The sequence below is a fragment of the Rhyacophila brunnea genome, unplaced genomic scaffold (assembly GCF_057557595.1).
Source record: "Rhyacophila brunnea isolate RB1 unplaced genomic scaffold, BYU_Rbru_1.0 scaffold_3, whole genome shotgun sequence".
Lineage (NCBI taxonomy): Eukaryota > Metazoa > Arthropoda > Insecta > Trichoptera > Rhyacophilidae > Rhyacophila > Rhyacophila brunnea.
This window is the reverse complement of record NW_028232965.1, coordinates 18,961,005-18,987,368: the sequence shown is the minus strand read 5'-3', so window position 1 is coordinate 18,987,368 and position 26,364 is coordinate 18,961,005. Positions and strand designations below refer to the sequence as shown.

Genomic DNA, 26,364 nt, shown 5'->3' with positions numbered 1-26,364 from the left:
CTTGCCTACTGATTCTCTGAATGCTGGTTGTCAAAATTCGAAAGAAAATTTATTCGTCAAAGTACCTAACCGAGGAAAGGATTCAAACGATTGCACTTTTCTGAAAATTAAAATTTATGAACGTATTGATTGGTGCATAAGTATTTGCTACACATAAACGTTAGAAGTAATGGTCAATATGGGTATGGGTTTATGATCGCTGAAATAAGTTATGTCATTTTTAGAATGAACTTTGTCGATGTGGCGAGTGAAGATCAAATTGATGCACGACCCACCACGAGTAGTTGAGATAGCTGGATTCGTTGTTAGTTGAGAAGTCCGAACGTTTCCTCCATGAAAGTGACGAAATGTTGGTTTTATTTTTGCACTTTTTTACTGCACTGATACGCCAATTCGACTGATTACCTCGCATTAAATTAGATCAAATGATATTCACTTGTATTAATTTATGTAGTAATAAATAAATAGGTACCTAATATATTTAATAAAATATATTACGGAGTGCCTTTGCATAACTTTTTATGAAGTGACAACTCTACATTTATCATAAAAAATGTTCTAAAGCGGTGTTGAAGGTGGAAATATATTTTTAAATTATTAACAATTATAAGAATACATTATTCTCAGAAGGAATATCGGAAAACTATCTTGACGAAGAGAACTTACTTTACATACCTAATAAAAACTGGTCATGCACATTATAAAGACTACAAAAATAAACGACTTGTCTCTGCTTAAGTATTAAAGAAAAAAATATAGAACAGCTTGAAATTTGTTAATACATAGAATTATCAAAATAAATTGCTGGGCGCCGGTTTACACGTCATCCCCGAAGCGCCGCTCGCGGCTGTCTGGAGTCTCTAGCGGCCGGGCAACTTTTGTGACATGATTTTTCTTTACGCCTGTGAGATTTTCGTAACGAATCCGCCTGGGAGGTCAAGACAAATGCATGCATGTATCCATGCTAAAATAACAAAACATAAAACAAATGCTGATATAAAACTGCCGAACAATCTGAGTAAAGATATCTTTACGTTCGCAGTATGACACCGCAAATTATCTAAATGGAAGAAAATTGGCCTTTGTGGCGGATGGCCCGATGGGTTCAACAATAAATAGGTACCTACATAATATTAGTAAATAATACTTTCTCGATTTGTTTTGGTGGTGCCTCTAATTTATGGACCGCACGCCACTGGTAGATACACATCGATTATCAGCTTACAATATAGGTATGATAAATATCAACACGTAATTATTTTATTGAAATGTTACCAAGTCAAAAAAATGTGTAAATCTTCCCGATTTACTTTAAAGTATCATGACGTGTATAAAAGTGTACCCGCGAAGTCACCATATTAAACGCTATTGTGCACTCTAGTTGCACTCAATTCGCGCGGGCCGGGCCGACGGCAGTTTTATTTTTCGGTATCGGCCGCCATTCCCGCACTACTGCTTCCGGGCGATGCGAGCTTTTTTTATTTTCCCGCTGTTTTTGTTTCGCCGGTGATGCAGTTAAGTTATTTTGGGGCTTTTTCGTGGATATTTTGGCTTTGTACGACCGCCCGCTGCCAGCTTTTTTATTGCCTATTTATATTGCCCGCCCACTACGAGCGTGGAGTGCTTACGTTGCGATATTTTATAGATATTTCTCTTTTTTTTCATAACGTTTCGATCTTTTTAACGACGCGCTCATTTTGGCATTTCACAATTTTCCACGTGACGGGTGGGTATCGATGAAATAAATAAACATTGTTGTTTTGTTTTGTTTTGATAACATTGATCAACTTTCTCGTTTACATCGGTTTTGACTGACAAATTTTTGTTACCTACATATGATCAGCTATATCAGCGGGTCTATTCTATACACAAAACTACTTTCGGTCCACTACGGCAGCTAAATAGTGTAGGAAAGTATCAAATTATTAACACTTGTTGTAACAATTACAATAATTTAGTTATAATTGTTACAATAAGTGCTACGTTTTAACAGCATCTCTCTTTGCTGTGATACATTTTAGACCAAGATAGACAGTTTTGACAGTTCAGACGGCTTACTTATAGTACCTAATTGTTACAATAAGTGTCAATAATTCGATACTTTCCTACCCTATTTATTGCTGTAGCGGACCGAAAGCAGCCTTTTGTATAGAATAGACCCGCAGGCATGTACAACTTCAAGTAAGCTGTGATCTACTATCAAATATCAAAACTGGTTGTGATCTATTACACTCTGCCACTCACACAATATATTTATTTTGGGACACCGAAGCGGTAGAAATTAAACAAATATATCTACTTATCTATCACAATCACTCAATTTACATTCGTCGTAAAAGTGATAAGTTTTTGTTTTCTTTTGTGTACTCATACAACTCACTGTCAAACTATTCTCCTACTATCCAGAGTCGAATGCGTAAAGATAAGAAACAACTATACCTCAGTTTAAAACGCGGGAAATCACATCTTCACTTTCTATTCACTGCGGTAGGCTGTTAGTGATGCAATACGAATCAGGTGATATGACGGGCTTCCTCATGGTTAATATGAAATCGACTTATACGTCAGCTAGTTTAGGAACTACAAATAAGAATAGGTAGTTAATGCTTCCCCTTCAAAATCTCAATGAAATTATATTACTTATATAACAACTGAATGCTCCCGACTTAATTCATATGGGCATATTGTGCGATTGCCGTGCTGGACATGCCTGAACAGGTATATATATTATTAGATTATTGGCTACTGCACAGGTATAATTTTGTACAATTCAACAAAATCGCATATGAAGGATTCGAATTTATTTATCACACATTGTAAGTATAATATTTTAATGAGACAATATCTACTCAAATACAATTTTGGAGTAGGTGCCTACAGTATTTTTCAGCATACAATTATGACAGAAACTACGGTTTAATTAGTTTAATATATATTAACTCAATTTAGATCAAAGACCAACATAGAATATCTATCAATATATTTCATTCAATTGTGTTGATTTTTTTTCCAGATAGAGCCTACTGTGATTTACCTACCTATAAACTCATTGAAGGCAATTTCAGTTTGACGTAAGTTTTTGTATTCAAAATAATTAAGCGCACATTTCTTATTTCAGAGTTTGCACGAAAATTAGTCACATATGAAGAATAATCAATATTTAATTTAGTTATCGGCCATTGAATACAATATTATTTTAAAATAATAACAAAATATCATAATTTCACTAATACATATTATTTAACTAAGTACATACGTATATGAGTATTTAAATAATGACTAGGGTCCGGATTTATATGCTAGTGCATGTTTTGTTAGGGTGTATGCACAGCTATGAGAGTTGCACAGAAATCTGTTTTGAAAGACACATAATCCAAAAATAAAAATTTATTGTGCATATAAATGCATATTTTAGACGTTAGAGCATATTTGAGACATTAGTGCATATTTCATAAGTAAATGCATATTTTAGAGCTTTTGAATTTATAATTTTAGTTTTTTTAAATTATTTTATCGAAATATAACTAAGTTAGGAAGGAATATAGTTTAGATGCACTTGCATTTTTAATGCCATCTCCGAGCTGTGGATTTATCAGTGAAAAAAGTGAAATCAACTCGGGCACTATTATTTAAAGTTTGCTCAAGTGGACGTTGAGAGGTAGTTTTCCGCATATAAACAAAATACTGACAGATACCTATGCGGAAAAATTTAGTGCCGGAGCATAATATTGAAAAAAATAATGTAATATTTTTTCGGGCAAAAAACACAAAACAGTATTTAGGAATAGTTAAGTGTGTCGTTTTTGTTTTTTAAGTTATGTTTGGTTTACATTGCATTGATTATTCAATTATTTGTAGGTACTTGTGAAAAAACTATTTTGAAAATTGTAATTGATTAACTTTATATTCTTTGTCTGTGTTTTTGTTCTGATATCGTATTACGAGGGTGGGTCAATAATTCCTTAGAAAAAAGCATTAAAACAGTTTTTATTTTTGTATTTTTTTTTTATTTCTCAACATAATCTCCTTGGAGCTCAATACACTTGGTTAGACGTTTCTCAATTTTTTTTAAACCGTCAGAAAAATAAGTTTTCGGAAGGTCCTCAAAATAAGCATTTGTCCGATCGATGACTTCTTCATTTGAAAAAAAACGTTGTCCACTTAGCCATTTTTTTAAGTTTGGGAAAAGGAAAAAGTCACTGGCGGCTAAATCTGGCGAATACGGTGGGTGGTCGACCAATTCGAACTTCAATTCTTCAATTTTAGCCATTGATCGTAAACATGTGTGAACACGGGCATTGTCCTGATGAAAGAGGATTTTTTTCCTGTTTAAATGAGGCCGTTTTTCTTCAATTTTGTTTTTTAGCTGGTCCAATAAAGATGCATAATAATCCCCTGTTATTGTTTTTCCTTTTTCCAAATAGTCAACGAAAATAATTCCACGTGCATCCCAAAATACAGTAGCCATAACCTTACCAGCTGATTTTACGGTTTTCGCCTTCTTTGGACATGGTTCGCCTTTCGCAATCCACTGCTTTGACTGTTCTTTCGTCTCGGGAGTATAGTGGTGTATCCATGTTTCATCTACAGTCACAAAGCGACGAAAAAATTCATCCGGACTGCGTTGCATGAGCGACAACAGGGCTTTAGAGGCCACCACTCTATTGCGTTTATTGTCGACTGTGAGCAAACGCGGCACCCATCTTGCAGAAATTTTTTTCATGCCCAATTTGTCATGTAAAATAGAAATGACACTACCTTTTGAGATCCCTGTAACCTCAATTATCTCACTCAACTTTAATCTTCGGTCACTTAACACCATATCGTGGATTTTATTGATCATTTCTGGTGTAGTCACCTCTACAGGACGTCCTGAGCGTGGTTCATCCTTTGTTGATGTATGACCACGTTTAAATTCATTTAACCAGTTATAAAGAGTTGCAAGTGAAGGAGCAGATATGCCGTAAACTAAATCCAACTCATTTTTTATTTCCTTTGCTGTTAACCCTTTTATATTAAAATGTTTAATAACAGCTCTAAACTCAATTTTCTCCATTTTCCATTTTTCCATTTTCCACAAGCAAATTTTTTTTTTAAATGTACGAGAAACACACAACAACCCGACCAATCTGATTGAAACTTCGCAGCATACTGAATCAGTAGTGCCGCTGCATGAAAACAAACCGCTTACAGTACTAGTCGCGCCACCTGTCGGCTTTTCTAAGGACTTATTGACCCACCCTCGTATGTTGAAAAATTATTAACTAGTTATTCGATTTTTTGTCAGTAATATTGGGTAATGTGGGTATTTACAATTTTTTCCCACAAAAAATGTCAATATTTAACTGCATATTTCTTCGGTTTTAGTGCATATTTTATTGATTTTAAGTGCATACAATGTTGCATATAATAATGACATCTCTGTTTCAAAAAAATTACTAAAAATTATTGATAATGAAATAGTTTCGTGTTAGTATTATGGAAAACTGTGCATTTTATTACTGGAACTATACCTTGTAGGTACTTATAATATATAATAAACCTTATCAAAGTGTATGGTGCATATTGTAAGTATAGTTTTATGATTAAACTGTCTAGGCATCATATTTACAAAAGAGTACTGCAAAATATCTGAGTAAAGTCCCCTTTTATTATAATATGAAGTTCCCCCTGCGATCTCATTATTGGCGAAACAACATACTCATGGCACTCCCCACAGCCCCTTTCTTCCTTAATTATTAATTAAATTTCAATACAAAGCACTGCCGCTGGAAGAGAAACTTTCTTCTTTGTAGGTATATATGACTGACGGAATTTTCAGACTAAATCCTTTTCCTTCCTTCCACATCGTGAATATAATATGCTCGTATTTTTCTCAACTACACATAATGTAAGTAGGTATATAACTAGAAATAAATACATATGTTGTAGGTATGTACATAAGTACTTTAATGTATAATTCAATTTAGTTATATTTTCATTTATCATATAAAAAATATTAATATTATTAGAGAGTTTATCATCGATTAGACTCAAGCTCAGAAAATTATATCTGAGTTCCCTGGACTCAAGCATACATATTGTAAATAATTACTAGATAAAAAGAACTTTTTATATACGTTTTTAAATTTTCTGTTGAATCATATAAAATTGACTTAAACGATCAAAAAAATTTGTACTTGATAGAAATAATACTGAAATGGCATTTTGACATGTCATTGATTTCCATAGTAATGCACGTAATAAATTACTATATGATATTAATAATAATTTAGTTGCTAGGACCCCAGATCACCTAGAAACCAATAATGGTGTCGAAATAACTTTTTATACAAAACAGAATTAACTGAAAATGAATTCAATTCTACTTAAAGATGGCTAAAAGTATTTTAAAAAAATGCATTGGCATCGTGTTCTGGTATATTCTAAAAGTTTCAAACGTCTAGCTAGTCGGGAAGTTAGTTACAAATCGATTGCAAGATCTGTACCGGACAAAGAACCACCGGACAAAATAAGAATACGAGCTAAGAAAAACGTGTGCGCTCTCGATAGGTATATATTATTCTAATGGATTAAGTTTTGTACTATTCCATTTGAATCGTTTTTTTACGACCCGGGTTTCGGCTTTCGGCATCTTCAGGCACGATGTGCACTCACCACTGGTTAACTTAATTAAATTCCTAGTGCCATCGTTTCCCAGTAATAACGATTCAAGCGTTTATTGAATGTACCTATCATTAGTAAGTAGTATCTAATTATCTATTAGGTACGGGTTTTTATAACCATTTCAACTGTTCATAATTTTTTTGTTTTTTTTTTTATACTTGATCCTAAACTTAGTAGGTATGTAATAAGGTTTTTGTTTTACTTTTATTGTATTCATTTATTATATTACAAGCGACAATTAACTAAGTATATTAGTTGTCAGTATGCATTTACTAATGGTGAGTGCGCATAGTGCCTTAAGATGCCGAAAAGCGAAACCCGGGTTGCATAAAAACTACTCAAATGGAATAATACAAAACTTAAATTCATTAGAATTTAAATTCAAATTCCATTAAGTACACTCAGTCGATAGTATTAATTTATTACTAATATAATCATTGGAAGATGCCAACATAGCATTTGCTCCATAAAAAATATGGAGCAAGATATATATTTCGAAATTAATCTCCCCATTCATGAACTTTGACCACTGTAGAGTAAATAAGTAAAATAAATATGTTATAGATATATTCAAGATGCCATGTCTTTATCTGCTAGTAAATACAATCATCATAGGTGAATAGTAGACGACAGGAGTCACTTTAATGTGAACATAAATAGAGTCTTTGTGTTAATTTACATTCCTTGACTCGTTCTGATTGAGTATGTCATTTGCGTCATGAACAACAAAATGTCTTCTGGACCTTCATATTATAAATTACTTCTTTACCATCTGATCCACGATCGCGTCTGTCTGATTCGTTTTTGTTTTCAGCACGCTCACATCATAGAGTATGTAGTTCGTGAACGCTATGAAAGCAGGAGCGAGTCAGTGCATTCTCCATGAATGCGTTCTATTAGAATTTTTTGTTCATCGTGACTCGAATGACTTATATTCAGTGAGACATGAAATGTGATTGGCCCAAAGACTTATTTTAAAATTTAAATGACTCATTGGAAATGAGTAACTAGTCTAAACATAGTTTATTAAAAAAAATAGGTTTTACTTACTTTGACAGTTTGTGATTGGCGGCATCCTAAATCCAGAGAGAGGGTCTGGTGGAAAGTGAAAAGGCCGCTGTCCGAAGGCGAAATGGAATTGCTGCTGCTGCCCTAGAAGTGATAACACTGAAAATTAGTCCAATACCAACTGCTCTCATATTTGGCTGATACCCTAACAATATTATACGATTAATTGATACATTTATTTTTTAGAATTTCCTTTTACGACAATCGATAACCCTTTTTCCTTGATTGAGATCACCATAATAATTCAAAATTCATAGCATTATCTAGATTAAAACATTTTTGAGTTTTAGACTTAGTCATTTATGGTACATAATATTGATATAAAAGTCGAAATAGTTATTGGCTGACAAATATATTTATGAAATACAAACTATTACAACACTTAAAGAAATTGTTAGATCCAATTACTATAAATACAATATTGTCTAATATTTTGTTTGTATATCAAATATATTTATATTTTACAATTTCGTATTGAAACGGATATAAGGCTACCATAGAGTAGGATTAACGATATTGCATAAATAATACCAAATAGAAGCTTTAGAGATTTCCCAATTAAAAACGTTTAAGGGAATTTCAGTTTGTTATGAAAACGCGTTGCTATGGAAATAAACACGAAATGGTCGTACAGACCTACAAACTTATCTGAAGAATGGGATGGGGAGCCACTGTTGAAAACTACCCAATCAAGACTTGTAACTGGACAAAATCTGACATTCGAATTAAGTCTTCAAAATGGCGTCCTATAGTAGTTTGTAGTTCCATTTTTGGCCATTCTACAGATACGTTTGTAGGTCTGTAATAACATTTAAATTTAACAATGATAATCAGTGACAGCCCCGAACTCATATTTACAGATTAGAACTTTTAAAAAATACATTTATAAATCATATTATTAGATCTTTAAGATTACATTAGGTAGACTAAGATGTACTAATAACATAAGCATTTATGTACAAACTGTTACAACACATATCTTTTAATTATTACATAGGTACCTAGTTAAATGGATTATTTGAGTTTATAATGCTGAAACTAAACAACAGTTCTGACTCAAGGCAATTAAAAATGCCATAATATAAACCAAAATTGCTTTAGAATTACTATTATACTTGGCAAAATACAAAACGATGCCGCATTATTTCCCTGGAAGCTATGAAATCTTCAAACTTTCTCTGAAGTTCTTGGGCAAACTGCATTTCTTCGCTGCATGCATAAATGCATTAAAGTTCCGCAAAGTGCAGTGACTGGTTCGCGATTGCATTCTTCGGTCACGAAATCAAACACGGCATGATATCAAAACTCAGTACCCTTTGTATTAGGGCTATTTTGAAATACTTATACAATATTTTTCTATTTAATGTCATGTATGTATATTAAATTACTATAGCGTATTTTTTAATACCCGAATTTACATTAAAAATAAGTGTGCAAAAATACACTGAAAATTGTTGAATCATTTTTTCGCTCTTTGAATTAATACGAATAATAATCTGATTTAAAAAAAAAATGATTTACATTTTGATGTAAGTAAATCATAAATTCATATTAATGCATGGGGCTAATTGCTTTTTCATCGAAGTCAACAAATTACCAAAAGAAATAAGCTATGGGGTGATTCATTATCACATATTTTCAGAGAGAGGCTGCAATTATACTAGAATCCCGTGGTTATTTTTAATTTTATATCCCGCGAGGGAATATAATAATATTTAATATAAAAATAATAGATACATTTGAATAAACTTCATGATTATTTTTGGCAAACATTTGAGAATCTGTTACCACTACTTTAAGTTAATGAGACTGAGGCAGTTTAAATCTCTACCCTTCGGTCACTTTAAATCACTGTAATTGTTAGTCCACCGTATTAAATTCACATATTTTATAATTATTCTTTCACACTTGTTATTTATTTTAAGTACCTACACATTATACTATATACGATAGAAAATTAAACTTTAAAAATTAAACGACAATTTTGGCTGTATCACACCCTGCCGACGCAGAGGTCCAGCAACTTTTTTCTAAAAAGTCTCGGTATGCAATAAACGTATATTATTAAAAAAAAATGTAATTTTACTATATACCCGAAAGCGTATAGACCGATTACGCTCCTTCCCGTCTTCGGGAAGATATTGGAAAGATTGATAAACAGCAGGATTGAGTCCCACCTGTCGGAAAACTGTCCAATCTCGCAAAGACAATTTGGGTTTAGACCCGGAAAGTCCACCGAGGATGCGATTCGCTTTGTGATCGATTCTGTGGAGAGCTCTGGCAAGGACCTCGTTGCCGGGATTTTTCTCGACATCGCGGGCGCGTTTGATACTGTATGGTGGCCCTTGGTTCTGGCAAAGCTTAGGCTGAAACAGATCCCCGGGGACCTCTTTGCCTTAGTTCAAAGCTACTTCAGCAATAGGGAGATAACCTACGACTCCGGCCCCAGCCTGATTCACAGGAGGACCACCATGGGGTGTCCCCAGGGCTCCGTCCTGGGACCCCTTCTGTGGAACATACTGTTTGACGACGTTCTGTCCCTGCCACTGCCTCCGGGCTGCACGCTCGTTGCGTACGCCGACGACTTGCTCCTGCTTGTTGGGGCGACGAGCCGACCGGCACTTGAGCGTGCAGCCACGGACGCCTTGGGCAGAATTCTTAATTGGGGGTTGCTGAACAAGCTGACTTTTGCCCCGAGCAAGACGGAAGCTGTCCTCCTCAGGGGTAGTTCTCGGGTCAACATAACTCGACGGCCGCCTACGGTTCGTTTTGGCCAGACCTCAGTGCGTTTCTCCGAAAGGGTTACGTATCTGGGAGTAATTCTTGATGACAAGCTGTCTTTCGTTCACCACGCCAAGACGGCCGTCTCTAAGGCCAATTCGGCCTATCAGAGAATGGCCCGAATGGCGGGCAGCAATTGGAGACTTAAGCCTAGAGCCCTTAAGGTTGCATACGGCGCAATTTTCATGGGAATTGCCGGTTAAGCCTCCAGCATTTGGCATTCCCGAGTAAACTCCTTAACTCTCGTGAGACGCGCACTACTAAGCGGGCAGCGACTTGCGCTGATCTCGCTTACCAAAGCCTACCGCACAACTTCTACTGACGCGCTTGCCGTACTCGCGGGGGTGCTACCCCTCGATCTGCACGTCCAAGTCAGAGGATCGATCACCCTTCTCTTGAGGGGGATCAGCACAATACTCGCCGGTGTCCATCTGACACCACCGCAGAGATCCGACGACGTTCCTTACAGGAATACTGTAAGTGACATTGTGTACAAGACCGCATTTGCGGCATGGCAGGCGAGGTGGACCGCCTCCCCCAAGGGGCGGCACACTTACCGTTTTTTTCCAGACGTATTCTGCAGGCACCAAACTAGAAGACTCCAACCTTCGCACTGGATTAGCCAGTTCCTCACCGGCCATGGCAACTTCGCCGCCAGACTCCACGAGTTTGGCTTGATAGTAGATGGGCCGGGTTGTACCTGCGGGCATGACCACCAAGATGTTGAACACATCCTCTGGGATTGCCCGCTTATGGAATTCGAACGAGCGGAGCTGTTTGCCAGGGTCCGTCCTCACACGGGCCCAATTGGTCATGGAGATCTGGTAGCAACCGAGGCCAACTTTGCGGCATTTGAGAAATTTGCAGCGTCATATGGGGAGCGGGATAGTCCCGACTCTTCTGTAGACTCATCCATTTCAATTCGTGACACTCAGTATGCGGGTACACAAAGCGCTTAACGTCAGTGGACAGCAGAGCCAGTCCAAAAGCAAACATTTTCTTTCTTAACTTTCTTCTTTAAGCACTACGGTGCATGGTTGCAGCATCAGTCCCGTGCGGCTCCGTCTCGGGACGGAATGAGCACATAAAATCACTTCTTTCAGACACGTTTAAAGCGTCATAGAAAGCGGCCGTGCATATCCACGGTTGTGCATATATGATGGGTGGTGGTGGGCACTTTAACGTTATATACCATTCAGTGGAACTAGAAAACGTGATGCCAAACTACATAAAATTTCAAAGGCCAAATTTGAGAGAAATGAAACTTTATCCAGATATTAACACGTGAGTATAATTATTAAATTTACTATATTTTTTTGTTAATCCCTTTTATCGCTGATAAGTAAATAACGGTGCAACAGTGTTGCTATGTCAGTCAGGAGCATTCGATAGCTATTAGGCGTAAAACCGCCTATGTAGCTATTCGTCACGATAAAGTACGCGCGAGAAACATTGATTAGTACCACCGCTAAGGGACATTAAAACCCTCCGGCGCAGTACTTATCTTCTAATAAAATCACTAGTCACATAACGTGTATTTTAATTTATGTAACTGTGTATGTACCTACCTAACAATGTATGCGGGGATGATAGATTTGTGTATTATAAAAATAATAATATTCACCCTGACGATTGCCAAATATGGTGAAGTTTTTAAAGGTAAAGGTTTAAACTTAAACTAAACAATAATTTAATAAACGATTCAACGAAAAATTCAACGAATAATTTATACGATTTATGAATGTAACATTCTTTATAATGAACATACATAATTTGAAAATACCTCAGATATTATATCTACTTTTTTTCTTTTCGACCATGTCCGATCCTAATAGAATCATTATGGGCCTCCACAGAGTGGAGGTTTGTATTAACAGATTTTATTTTTACGAGAAATGGATGTCAGCCACTTGCTCAACCTATTAGGTCCATACTCTGACTCATAAAAAATTGAAAAACAATATGTGTACTTGCCAGACCCAGGATTCGAACTTGGGACCCTCGACACTATTGACCGGCGCTTAAGCCATTGTGGGTCTAATATCTATTGGCAAAAATCTATTAAGTATACATTGCCTAACGGGACTTGAACTTGTATTTGCGTATCCACTGGATTAGCGCCAATGTGCTTTAATAATATATGATTTAAAAAAAATATGTACTTAAATTATTAGCTTTGAGTTCATAAGCTGGGTTAAAAAAAATCAATATATAGGTATGTTTAGATATGCTTATGGTTTATGGGCTCAGTTACCTTGAATTATATAGCTTAGAAAATTGTATATTACTTCCAGTTTATTTATTGTTATCAAATTCAATTTTTGTATTGTCACCGTGTGTGTTTACTTCCTTCTCTTTGTTTCTTCGGCATTTTGTAACTCTGACAAAGGTAATTCTCAGGAGATTATGTGGTCAATTAGTATTAAAAAGAAGCAGAAAAAAATATACACGGTAGGTATTAGCTCAATATAATACAATGTTGACAGCTTATTCCTGTAAAAGTAGGTTAGGATAGTAGCTTCTTATTTACGATATTGTAAATATTTATAATTCGTCATGAACTGGAAATTATCTATTTTCAATGGGTGTGTGAACATTACACAAAAATCTTGCTCTGATGTGATAAAATGAGCAAATATTTGAAAATGGAATCGCGGGATTTTTCATGCGTTCCTTTTTCAAAAGTGGCTAATTCGAATTTTATTATTGCGCACTTGAGAGGTTAAAGCTCAGGCTCGGCCGCGAATCCCAACCTCCGGCGCTCGGTGGCGACGCCGCAAAGCTCGCGGCGCCCCAGCAATAGCAATGGCAGTGGGCGCAATTAACGGCTAACGAGACAACACAAGGATGAGCCGCCGGTATTAAGCGACCGGCGAAAGTGTCCGATTTGGATAATAAACTGAAGCCTGCACTTAATTAAATCTGTTTGCCTGGAATGGGCTCGTTAAATGAGTCGATAATCGATATTGACGATCATTTTTAATGCGTTGTCGCATATTATTCAACTAATACATATTCAATATAATTTAGACTATACCTACCTAAAAGACAGAAAATTATTATATTATATGTTTTGTATTACTACACTTTATGGCGATGCTAATGTGAATTGTCAGCCATAGAGAAGTGACTGCTTGTTGTGATGTTTAGTTTGCTTATAATTTACGGTAGTTATTAATATATTATATTATGTAGTTATAGTTATATATAGATAGTATAACGGATATTATGTTATAAATAATTATTTTTTAAACAAATTTCATATACGAAATAGCCAACGTTCATATTATATAGTTAAGCTATTTAATTAAACAATACTATCCATTCATAACAAAGACAATATCTACATATTGTTTAATAATGTTTATATTTAATAAACTAATTCTTTTATTCAACGAATAATTCTAGTAGGTATATATCTGAGGTGTCTTATCAATGGCTATATTTTCTCATGAGTGTTTTCAGAATTATGTATGTTCAATATATATAATGTTACATTCTCAAATGTTTTGAAATATTCGTTGAATAAAATAATTAATTTATTAAATTATTATTAAGTGCAAGAACGTTATAACTAAAATTTGGAGTGATCCAGGCGTTGGTTAGTAACCAGGGCAGTTAATTGATACCTTGATTGAAAACAAAAAATCGATAGCCAAAAATTAACGCAATTTGATAAACATGTCATGTTAAATCTTTTTAAATTCATCATAAGGACGCCCGTAGCTTAATTACTAAAGCACATTGAAGCGAATCTAGTGGATACGGGTCCAAATCTTGTATATATATATTGTATGTCAGTCGTATTTAAGAAAAAAATGATTTTTCTGGTAGTTATATATCTGAGGTGTCTTCAAATTGATTATCTTCAATGTTTTATATGTCTAACGATTATTTGATATCGCGAAAAAACATTTTTGTAGTAAGAAACATATGTTAAGTTTTGTTTTAATTAAATATGTTATCAAAAAGATCGGATTGGTTTAGGCATACCTACAATATTTTTCATATACCTAATCAAAATGGTTTCGTTTGCGTACCTTGCGATATTGTTTATAATAATACTATTACAATAATTCATGATAGCAATACTATAAAGGATTGAAAAATAAAGTAAGTACCTACCTACAATGAAAATAATTAAATTAAAATATATACCTAGCCTTTTGAATAAATGCATTCAAAAGAGGTTTTTGTTTAAGCGAAAGCTATTTATTTTATCGACATATTCAATCTGCAGTGAATGTGATAGTTTTCGAAAACTTTGCAAGGGCTAGGCGGCTTCTCGATTTAAATAATGAAATGTGTCCTTTGTCTGTCCATGTTACCTCCATAATGAATTGGTTATTTAATTAATTACCCAAGAAAGGGTTGCAGCGAACATCTCTTACTGAATGGAGATAAATCAGAAGAAATATATTACTTAGGCACTACACTGCATATATCGTGAAATTCTCTGATAATAATTGTTTTAGTTTAATAATATATTATGGTTACATCGGCAGGTTAGGTTAAGCAACGTATTTACTAAAACATTACTAATATTTATGTAAATATTAGATCGAGGAAATGAAAATATAATATAACATATTACCTATAGGTACAACTAAAAATAAAATTATAATTCACTAAGTTTTCACAACGTCTATTAGGTATATGGTAATGTATGTAAGAAATATGAAAACATTATTTTAATAAATTTCATTTACCATTGTTGCTCGTAGAATAAATTTTGCAACAAGTAAAGTGACAGCCATAAATAAATATGTTAGATACGATGCAATAGTAACTGATCTTTTCCCATATAACCGTCACTACCAAGACCGTGACTGACAGGGCTCTAGCCTGGAGGCCCCGGCTCAGGAGGAGCCTGGCGAGGCGAGTCGACCATATAAGTGAGATAAACACACATCAAAAATTTGCTTGAATAGTAAAAAAGTCACCTGCGGCGCTATTTTCCTTCAGTACTATTTTAATTCAAAATTATGTGATTGTACGATACAATTTTTAATTGTGTATCAATACTCGACAACTCCATAATTCAAATGGATGTATTAAAATATACAAAAATACACTTATTATACACATTAATTTTACCGCGTACCTACACAATTTGGAAAACGCTACTGTAGAGCGTCACACTGCCTTTATATTTAGCGATAGGTAGGGGGGCCCACCAAAGATCCTAGACTGGGGGCCCGCTTTAGGATGTGGGAGCCATGACCAAGACCCACTATTTTATAGTCAGGCCGCGGCACGAAACTGTAAATTTCGATCGTAGTATTAGTTATTGCTCATACTTTGAATGCTGTAGAAAATGATGATTGTTTCATATTGCTATAAATAGTAATACGTTATTTATTAATTTGAACGAAATATTCAATCGAAAATATTAATTTACTGCTTACAAGTTACCGCATTGCATTCGAATAAATAGCTGTCACTGCCAAAACATAGGACATAATATGATTAATATACACGAGTATAATATTAATATAATGACACACAATTATTAGTGATACATATATATATTAAATAAACACGATATTGCAGCCAATCAAAAACAATATCTTAAGAATAACTTATTTAAAACAATTTACTGTTTACACACGCACAATTTACACTAAGTGCATTAGAAAGTTTGCTTGCATATAAATTATAACTGATTTGTAATGCTATTTCAATTAAAACAGCCGTTTCATCTGTTTTTGTAGCATTTATTTAAAAATTGTCGCCATAGTATTTACTATACCCTCTCTTTAGAAACCAACTGACTCTTAACTTAGGTTAAGATCTATAATATAGATTGCATGGTGTTTGTAAAATACATCAATCAAAAGAGAGTACAAAGACATCAGGTACCTACCCAAATATAATTGCTACAAGCCACATTATAAACCATGTTGGATATCTCGTTATATGGACTTTCAACAATCTGGCAAAATATTATTTTTTCATATTCATTTTTATTTTTATGATGCTAGATTTTTAATCCGATACTCCGGTGACCAATCAATATATTTTTTAGTATTAAAATTTTCAATCTGTCTAATAATAATATTTTGTGCAATCTCAACAATGAATGTGAGCGATTAATATTTTATTTGCTTATGAAAATATTTTTAGTATCTTCCGTTGTGCTTGGAGAAAAATCTGTGCTATAAAATATGAATATTTCATCTGGAGAAGTGTCTGATAACATCAACATACATGTCTGGATTTTTTCATTTACCAACATAATGCGATCACATCAAATAGGTATTGATAAATGTTTACAGCTGTAAAAAATAGTGTGTAGCTTCGTTAGTTTTAATTGAAAAAGACTACTCGATTTGCTTATTTAATATTCTTTTTTAAACAAACAAGCGTATTAGATGTCTACTATTTAAGATACGTGTAGATAAAGAAGGTTAAGACTGGATACTTTTTTTTAAATAAATGAAAATAAGTGGAAAATATTTTAATTTATATTATCGTATTTGATAAAGCAACTAAGTACCACAAAAATAAGTTACTAATGAAGGCTACAAACTAAAAATATTTTATTATAATTAACTATTTCTTTCATTCAAACGAATAATTCACAAGATTTAAGAATATATCATTCTGATTATTGAACATATATAATTTAGAAAAACACTTTCTGAGACAGCATATTATAACCAATGGAAAAAATCTTTTTTGAAAAAAGTAAGCCAACCCCGGCCGGGAGTCGGAATTTGGAAGAGCGCTGATGAGTAGGTATTAAAAATGACCAATAGTTAAAATTTGTCGCAATTAGTATGTCACGCCGTAGCATATTGGTTTAATGCGACGGATGGGGCATGCAGGGTTCGATTCCCGGCCGGGGTGGCTTACTTTTTTCGAAAAAGATTTTTTCTATTGGTTATAGAACGCGGCCGTGCATATCCACGGCTGTGCATATATTATGACGGGTGGTGGTGGGCACTTTAACGTATGTCTCAGAAAGTGTTTTTCTAAATTATATATATTGTATTAATTAATTAAAATTAACACATTACGTTATAGCTACCAATTCAAACATACTAAAAACTTAGCAAAATCACCATCGCGTATAATAAAAAGAAAATCTAATAGATCCTGATAACTCTTTTAACTTAAATTGCGGTTGTTTGGAGAACAAAAATAACTCACAATACCTATAACGGGATTATACACATCGCAATGCTAGCACTAAGGCCACGTCTAAAGTTAATAATTGTCGGTATCTAAAAGTTGATAACAGCGAACTCGGAAATAATAGGAACTGAAGTACCTAACGGGTAAAGAGTAGCAGGTAACCGCTCTCGAATAAGCAAGAATCCGGGATAAACTTTAACACGTGTCAAGAATACGTCATACGTCGAATACTGACAACTGCTCTCGATTTATGCATTGACGCTCATTTAATAGTGGTGTATTACACACACTATTGCACGTGCACAATGCGTATTTCATTTTCGTAGGACACTCACACATTCAAAACACTGAATCAAAATGTAGCGTATTGAATATCGGAATTCTATTTATTATCTGTTCTGTGGTTAGTAATTTATTAAATTATCATAAAATACTTCACATTTGATAGGAAAATACAATCTAAAAAGTCACATTCCACTGAGTGGCCCAAATAAATACAGATGCTAAACTATAATATATTATGGCGAATTACTTTTTAATTCGTTTTCAACTGCTCCGTGTGTTTTTATTGAGGAGAATGGGTGAAAAATAACAATTAATAGATCAGTTACGAGTGGTCCGATTGATAGCTGTTTATGAGGGCCGGCGATGGTCTCGCTACCGGGTGGTCTTCTCTTCCAACTGAATGATGGCGTCCAAAATAGTTTAATATCTTGCGAGCGTACAGGCCATAAAATTCAGGCGTATGATGATGACGAGTATATTATAATAACATTACAGCCATTAAATAAAATCAAACAAGAAGGAAAATATTATATGCACGGCCAAGTTTATGCGTAAAACTGCATGTCTACCAAAATATTTTAATAAAAAATAGACTAGGTATGCGCATTCATCTTCTTTTTTTAAGTTGGTAATAAATCGGACCAAAAATCTATCAAAATCGTGGTAAAATTTTTAATAACATTTAATGACATTTAATGTATTGTTCATTAAATAATTTGCGTACATTGATATACCTACACTGTGTCTACTCAGTGTCTGTCAAACTTCTTTACTTGACGGCTCACTGGGAAAGAGGAATTTGTTTCGCGGCACACTAAATATTAATCCCCAAAAAATAGGTACTCGACCTGTATTAATTTGAATAAAAAAAATGTTATATTATATAATATATTATAATTTTGATAAAAAATTATATCACACACTCAACTCCTCAATTACTATATGTAACTATACGTTTCTGTTTTTTTTTAAATTTAATTTCCATGAGATCTGATATACTTACCTAATTCGCAAGGATACTACGAACTAAGTGGCAACATAGATTTAATGGATGAAATATCTAATCGAGGTGATTAACTCCAAACTGGAATCCAAAATGATGACAACCCTAGCTCAGAAAATAAGGCTTTGTATACAGGATTGTTTTTCAAGTATATTTAACTGTCTCCCACGGTTAATGCCAGGTACGTACCATCGTATATCACAAAGGAATTAATGACCCACTCGTACATTTCATAACCAAGTATTGAAAATTACTAAGCATTTACTTTTTTTTCGCGGCACACCTGAAACCTCACGCGGGACACTAGAGTGCCGCGCCAAACAGTTTGACAGATACTGAACTACCCGATACACCATTCTGTACTATATTATTATTATAACAGAAAAATGCAATGACGCGCTTAGTGACATAGAGACCCGACGCTCCGGCTGATTTTGAAACCCTACGATAAAAAAATAGAAATCTTATTTTAATTTTAACAATTTATTATATGTTTATATTGTTAATAATTACCTATTTTTTATATTTTTGTATAATTTAATGAATGTTTTGAACTCTTTTGGAAGCCTCCTTCATTTTTTTCTGTCGAATCGTTTGCGTCATTTGCGTCCAAAAAAACCGCTGCTGGAAAATTTGGTACCCTTTCCAGAAAAGGTTATATCTAACTAAAATCTATGTGAATTGTCATTATTGGAATGTACGAGTATTTTTGGAGTTCAATTTGAAGTACATACATTTAATATTTGTTTATTATTATATTCAGTTTGGAAATTAGTTTTTATTACAATGCAGGTAGAGTTCATTTTTTTGTCACTTTATCTGTATTTATCTATTTATTACGAAGGTACTTATATTCTTTTAGGCAGACTAAATATCAGGTCTGACTGAGTGATGCAGTGATATGATTTTTCATACAATTCGTCCATAATGTATTATAATAATACGTTAATGCTAACAACTATTTTAACGTGGTAATTATAATAGAAAATATAATAAAATTGATGTTATAAATGACGTATTTATCACAATATTGTAATGAGTAGAGTTACTAATTAAATAGTTCACGAAATATCTAATGAGAGAAATTTTGCTTAATATTTAGTGAAATAAAAAATATGTAAATAGGAACTTTAATTATAGAATAAAATACTGTGTATGTACAAGCCTGTGAATGAAGTTAGAGTCTTAAAAATAAAGTATAATACTAAGTTTCTTGTACCAAAAATTTAAATTGTATGACATATTATTTTTACGTGTACAGGGTATACAGCGAAATACATAAGTCATAAAACCACAATAACGCTGAAGAAACAATATCAAGGGAGATTGAAGGATCCCGCTTAAGGTGAAGCCTTTACTGAGCCGTTTTTAAAGAGGCACCTAGCGGAAAATACGAAGCTTGCAATTTGAGATTTTTTTTGATAATTTACAATTTCAACTGTATTAATTAATAAATATATATTTGAAAACATTAAAAAGTAAAATATTTTTTATTTTAAGTCAAAGATAAACTTACAATTGTAAAAAATGTAATAAAATGTGAATTTGTTGAAACGGACCGCACCCTATTATTACATATATTTTATGACCATATTTATTATTAAAATTTAGTTTATTAAGTTTTCTAAGCATCCCTTAAGCGATTTTTGACTAATTCATAGTTTTATTATTTTTTATATCTATTTTAAAAAACATCGATTTTTATAAAAAATATAAATGTGTATAACTTGAAATCCTTTTTATTCATTTCAAATATTATTTATGTATGGTCCCAATATTGAAGCTTGATTTGATATAAATAAAAAGGATTTCAAGTTATACGCATTTGTATTTTTTATAAAAATCGATGTTTTTTAAAATAGATACTTATAAAAAATATTAAAACTATGAATTAGTCAAAAATCGCTTAGGTGATGCTTAGAAAACTTAATAAACTAAATTTTAATAAAAAATATGACCATACAATATATGTAATAATAGGGTGAGGTCCGATTCAACAAATTCACATTTTATTACATTTTTTACAATTGTAAGTTTATCTTTGACTTAAAATAAAAAATATTTTTCTTTTTAATGTCTTCAGATACATATTTATTCATTAATATAGTTGAAATTGTAAATTATCAAAAAATGTCTCAAATTGCAAGCTTCGTATTTTTCCGCTAAGTGCCTCTTTAAAAAAGGCTTAGTAAAGACTTCACCTTAAAGCCAAATCAGAAAACAGAGATGAGGACTGGATTGGCTGGGAGAAAGAATTACATATAGGTACCTACAAATATTCTCAGAAAACTAATATAAATGCCATCTATGAATTTTATTCGTCATTCAAAATCTTTTTCAAACATATAATTATAGTATTTACATGATTTGTTGTAGCAAATTAAATTATTGTTACATTAAGTACGTTATATTTTAACATACATACATACATACATACATACATACATACATACACTTGATTACAACAGTGAGCCAACAATCGCTAACAAAAATTAACAACTTAACAATGCAAAACATTGTTAACTATAAAAATCCAATCAATATGCAGTCTCAGTAGTTCCACTACTTTCTCTCGTGAAAATGCAAATAGAATGATGTATAAACTTGGCAACAAAGCACTTTATCGCCCAGTGCAAGGTATGCAAATATGCTCCTAGAAACTATTCAATATTAACGGTCCGGTTTGTTTGAAATATCTATTCTAAAAGGGCTACCCTCATCAAACGTGCGCTGCGCAGCTTATGGGAGACTCGTCCACCCGTTTGGCAGCAGTGGTGTGGTCACCCTGCTTTAACTTTTAAAGAAATATCCAATTATTATCGTAATAAAAAATACCCAGCAATAGCCATGCCAATAATTAAAGACAGAAATAAAATATTTAAGAAAAATGGAAGACGTTTTTATACAACAGTCAGGAATATAAGACTACCGTACCTACCCTTATTAATCCTCTAGTATTAGTTTACATCGTAAACAATATTGGAACATGCATATATTATGTGTGCATCAAAATTGGTTTAAAGTTAACTTTCAGTATTATTTTATTGGTTATAGCAAAATAGCTAGAGCAAGAAGCAGTACGAAAAATATTGTATGACTAATAAGTAGGTAGGTATTATAGTGAATATTATAATATGTATGACATTTTACTAAAAAGACAAAGGCCTAGTGGAAAAAAAACGCCCTAGACATTAACCACCCTTATAAATATAACTTTTGGGTTTGCGATGCAATAGAGTCTATTAAAAGCTTTAAATGGAGATGGGCTGGATACATAGCTCAAAGAAGAGACAATCGTTGGACAAATTTAGTCATCCAGTGGTATTCAAGAAGTACAAAACGTCCACAAGGTAGACCTAGAGGCCGCTGGGTCGATGAAATGATAAAGTTCTGCGGAAGTACGTGGCAACGCAATGCACAGGACCGAAAGAAGTGGTAGCAGCTTGAAGAGGCCTTCATCCAGTAGTGGATAGTTTCAGGCTGATGATGATGATAAATATAACTCTTTATATAAAAAAAATCATTGACATAACAAACTATGGATACAAACATGAATTCTAAAATTTGAAAATAATTCTCAATATACTCGCATAACAATATTTTAAATGAATGACATTTTATCTTTTATTAGCACTATGTCAGAGATTTTATTATATTAAGCTGCATTTTCTGTTTTTTTTTAAGTTGTTAATTTTAATTATTTTTTCTTCCTCTCTCTGTGTCTTAAATGTGTTTAAATTTGTATCCACGTTTTCTTGTGTAAAATATTTTTGTCAAAATCATTTTAAAAGATTTATTTTGTAAAATATTTTTTTCTATCCATTATTTTGTTGTCAATATTTTTTTATTTAAAGAGTTTTTATTTTTATAGGGAATTTTAGTGTCCAGAATGTTATATTCACTCGGGTTTAGTTTCTGGGAGGTTTTTGTCCTGTAATAGTCTTAAAACGAACATTTTACTTTAGGTACATCATGATGCTATGGGTAAAATGGCAATTTAGCTCTTCTAAATAATGAAAAAACACAATAATTTTGACATCAAAATAATTACAGTGAAGAATACCATATCAGATAAACAACAAATAATACAGCATTAATTAACTATGCATAGTTCTGTGTATGGTACATTTATAATGATGGTCAATGTGAATTTTCCAACACGATTATTTCAAAAAACCACGTTTGACTACATTAAGTATTTTTAAGAACCTAAGCGGCATTAGGTCAGTTTGACTCAGCACTGATATTAAGAAAAAAATTACCAATGTTAAGTTTAGATAGTTATAAAATATATATGGAAACTTAATTTAGTAAGATACTAGTAATTTTTGACCTTTTATCACTATTTATCTACAATATTTCAACACTTACTTCTTTATGTAAGAAGCATGTTGATTGTTTAATTTATTATCTATATTATGTGTCAATATGAATTCGCTATTGCAGAATGTACATGGTACCTAAAAACGATGAAAGGCGAATCCCGGGTTGCAATAAATAACTTAAATAGAAAAACTGTACGAAACCAAAATCAATTAAAACTATTTTATACAATTCTAAAAATATTATATTCACGTATCTGTCTTGGTCGTTTCTAATAACAATCTTTAAGTAATGTTAGATAGGTATAGAGGGGTTAATGTTGTATTTGTATATAATAAACTGTGATATAGCCCGCCACTGATTGGGGCCCATCGCCTCATCACCCACCCCCAATAATGGTTGAAAGGGTTAAATGCCTCTTGAACAAATATATTAATATCGCGCATGCCCCCTATGTTTTGAATGGCGTTGCAATTAAAACTAATTACAAATCGATTAAATTGAAATACTTGCATACAAATTTAATTAGAAAGAATATCCTCGATATATTTACATTGTTTACTCTAGGATTTTATTAATGCGGAACCATATCACTATTTTCTTTTAAGTTTCCTTTATTTAATACTTTTTTTCTTTGAAATATTTACTTTTCTTGATACATACTTCCAATCTGAAAAAAAAAATTTAGTAACTTATAACAATTGTGAACAATTTAATGAATATATTATTATGTAATTTTAAAATACATCGGAAATATACCAATCAGAAAAATATTGAAAAAAATATGACGCAGCACAGAAGTCGATACTCCGATTTTTATCTTGCCTTTTTCAATTTCTCTAATAGGTATGTTTCTGTGTTTTATGTATGTTAAATAAATAATAATACATTTTCAAATATTGTGAATTATTTTTGTTGAATAAAAAAAATATTAAATAATGACTATTATCATAATGTGTATAATTGTATTATTATTGCATGTATTCAGTGACGTCCCGTGGGGGTAGGCAGGTTGAGCGTCGCTGGGGGGCGGCAGTTACTCGAAGGGCGACAAAACGAGGAGAATCAATTGTTATACTATATAGAAATAGCTAACTACCTAATCTTAGTAATAACGAAAACATCTTTCTTTTTAAAAAAATCAGCTCACTGGTTGGAAACAAAGTATTAATTAACATAAAAGATTTATCAGTACTGTATTTTTTGTCGTGTTTGCGGGTCTATTCTATACACAAGGCTGCTTTCGGTCGCTATAACGGCTAACTAGGGTAGGTTTGTATCCGAGTATTATCACTTATTGTAACAATTACAATAATTTGTAAGTGTTGCAACAAGTGCTATATTTTAACAGCACCTCTCTTGGCTGTGATAAAATTTAGAGCGAGATAGACAGTTTTGACTGTTTAGACGGCTAACTTATTGTAACAATTATAATACCTCAATACATAATAATACGTAATAAATAGTATTAATTTATCACTTAAACGGTCGATAGTCGCCTTGTGTATAGAATAGACCCACTGATTATTAAATAATAGGTTTGACTATGTGGCAACTGTCCATTTTAAACACTGTGTAAGTTATCAAAACTGTGTTTACTGTGAAATATTAGGTAGGTTTTAAGCCCATACGGTGGTTGCTTGGCAGGATGACTTATGTAACCGTAAGTCGCAGATTCATATCCCGCATCTGGCAAATTCGTGTGTGTTTGGATCCAGAGAATCGACTTGGTTTTCCGTATATGTGTCGCTAGATTTCAAAATCAACCAACTCCATAATAGATGAATAGGAGAAAAACAGCTTTTTGTTTTCTCAAATACACAGTCACAAGGGTGAAAGTTTATATTATTTCGAGTATAGAATATTTTAAACTAATAAATTCCACATTTTGATAATGCAGAAATGTTAGAAAGCAGTAGTTCTTTAGCAATTCACAAAAAAAGTCAAAAATACCTAAAGGTGGACTTGGCTGATTTTGAAATGTAGCGACACATATATATTAATTGAAATTATGTCTAATATATACGTTGTAACTGTAAACGTAAAATCTAGTCTTCACCCAAGCTCTTTTTGTATTTAACCACATATACAAGTAAAAAATATATCCATCCAGTGCACAACTACTATTCCACACAGGCTTCTCGTTTAGTTCTCACCCACGTGGAAATGGCCTGCTTCATTTGTTTCATTAGTAAGATGAAATTAATTATATTTTGTCGGTGTTACATATTATTGACATGAAACATGTACGTAATATACAACACTAATTATAATCATTACGGACTGTGTGATTGAAAAAATAATATGAGGTAATAACACAATACAATGCTGTTAAGATTTTTAAAGCTGTCTTAAAAGAATTGAACGACTAGGAAGCGGCGAAAAGGCGGTGGTCATATCGAGATGCTACGTCATATACCTAGCAACGATTTATATAAAAGTATTAAAAATACGCTTTAATTTAAAGACCTACATAATATATGAAAATGGTATACTAATTAAGGAATGCCATTAAACATAATAAATTCAAAATAATTCCCAATGCAATCAAAGATTGACTAATAGATGTCAGAATAATGCGTACATCAGACTACACTGTGGTTAAAAACTCCTCAAAACAAAGATAATATTGTATATATCTACTTACATAGAAGAAGTAATAAATACAAATATATAACAATACTTTATAGTGATTACAAGATGTTTTAACTATAGTTATATATATTCGTATTTGTAGTAAAAAATAGTCTCTACAAGCATTGTTTTTACGTAAAAAATAAAATAGTGATATGCTGTTGATATTTTTCTTTGATTAAGTTAGGTTAGGTTAGGTTAACTATCGATTCATTATTAAAAATTTACATATATTTATAAGCTTGTAAACGAATACAAGACAATAATTTTATCTCACTAAGTTCTGGCAAGTAAATTTATAACACACATGGAAATGTTGGTAACAATTAATCTGAATTGTAATTTACAGCTATCTTAAAAATTAGTTTTCCTTAATGTAAAAGTTATATTTGTATTGAATAATATTCTTTAAGTTATGTACCTACTTGTTTTTAAACCCATGTTCTTATTAAAAAATCAAGATA

The 26,364-nt window shown here is 32.8% G+C and overlaps 1 protein-coding gene across 1 annotated transcript in view; it reads right to left on the bottom strand.

Annotated features, from left to right (window-relative positions):
- Positions 1-26,364, bottom strand: part of LOC147068015 (uncharacterized) — a 100,830-nt gene that overhangs the window by 33,930 nt on the left and 40,536 nt on the right. Inside the window, exon 3 of the mRNA XM_085952677.1 lies at positions 7,717-7,833. Within this exon, the coding sequence (XP_085808803.1) occupies positions 7,717-7,833 (117 nt within the window). The remainder of the gene's footprint in view (positions 1-7,716; positions 7,834-26,364) is intronic.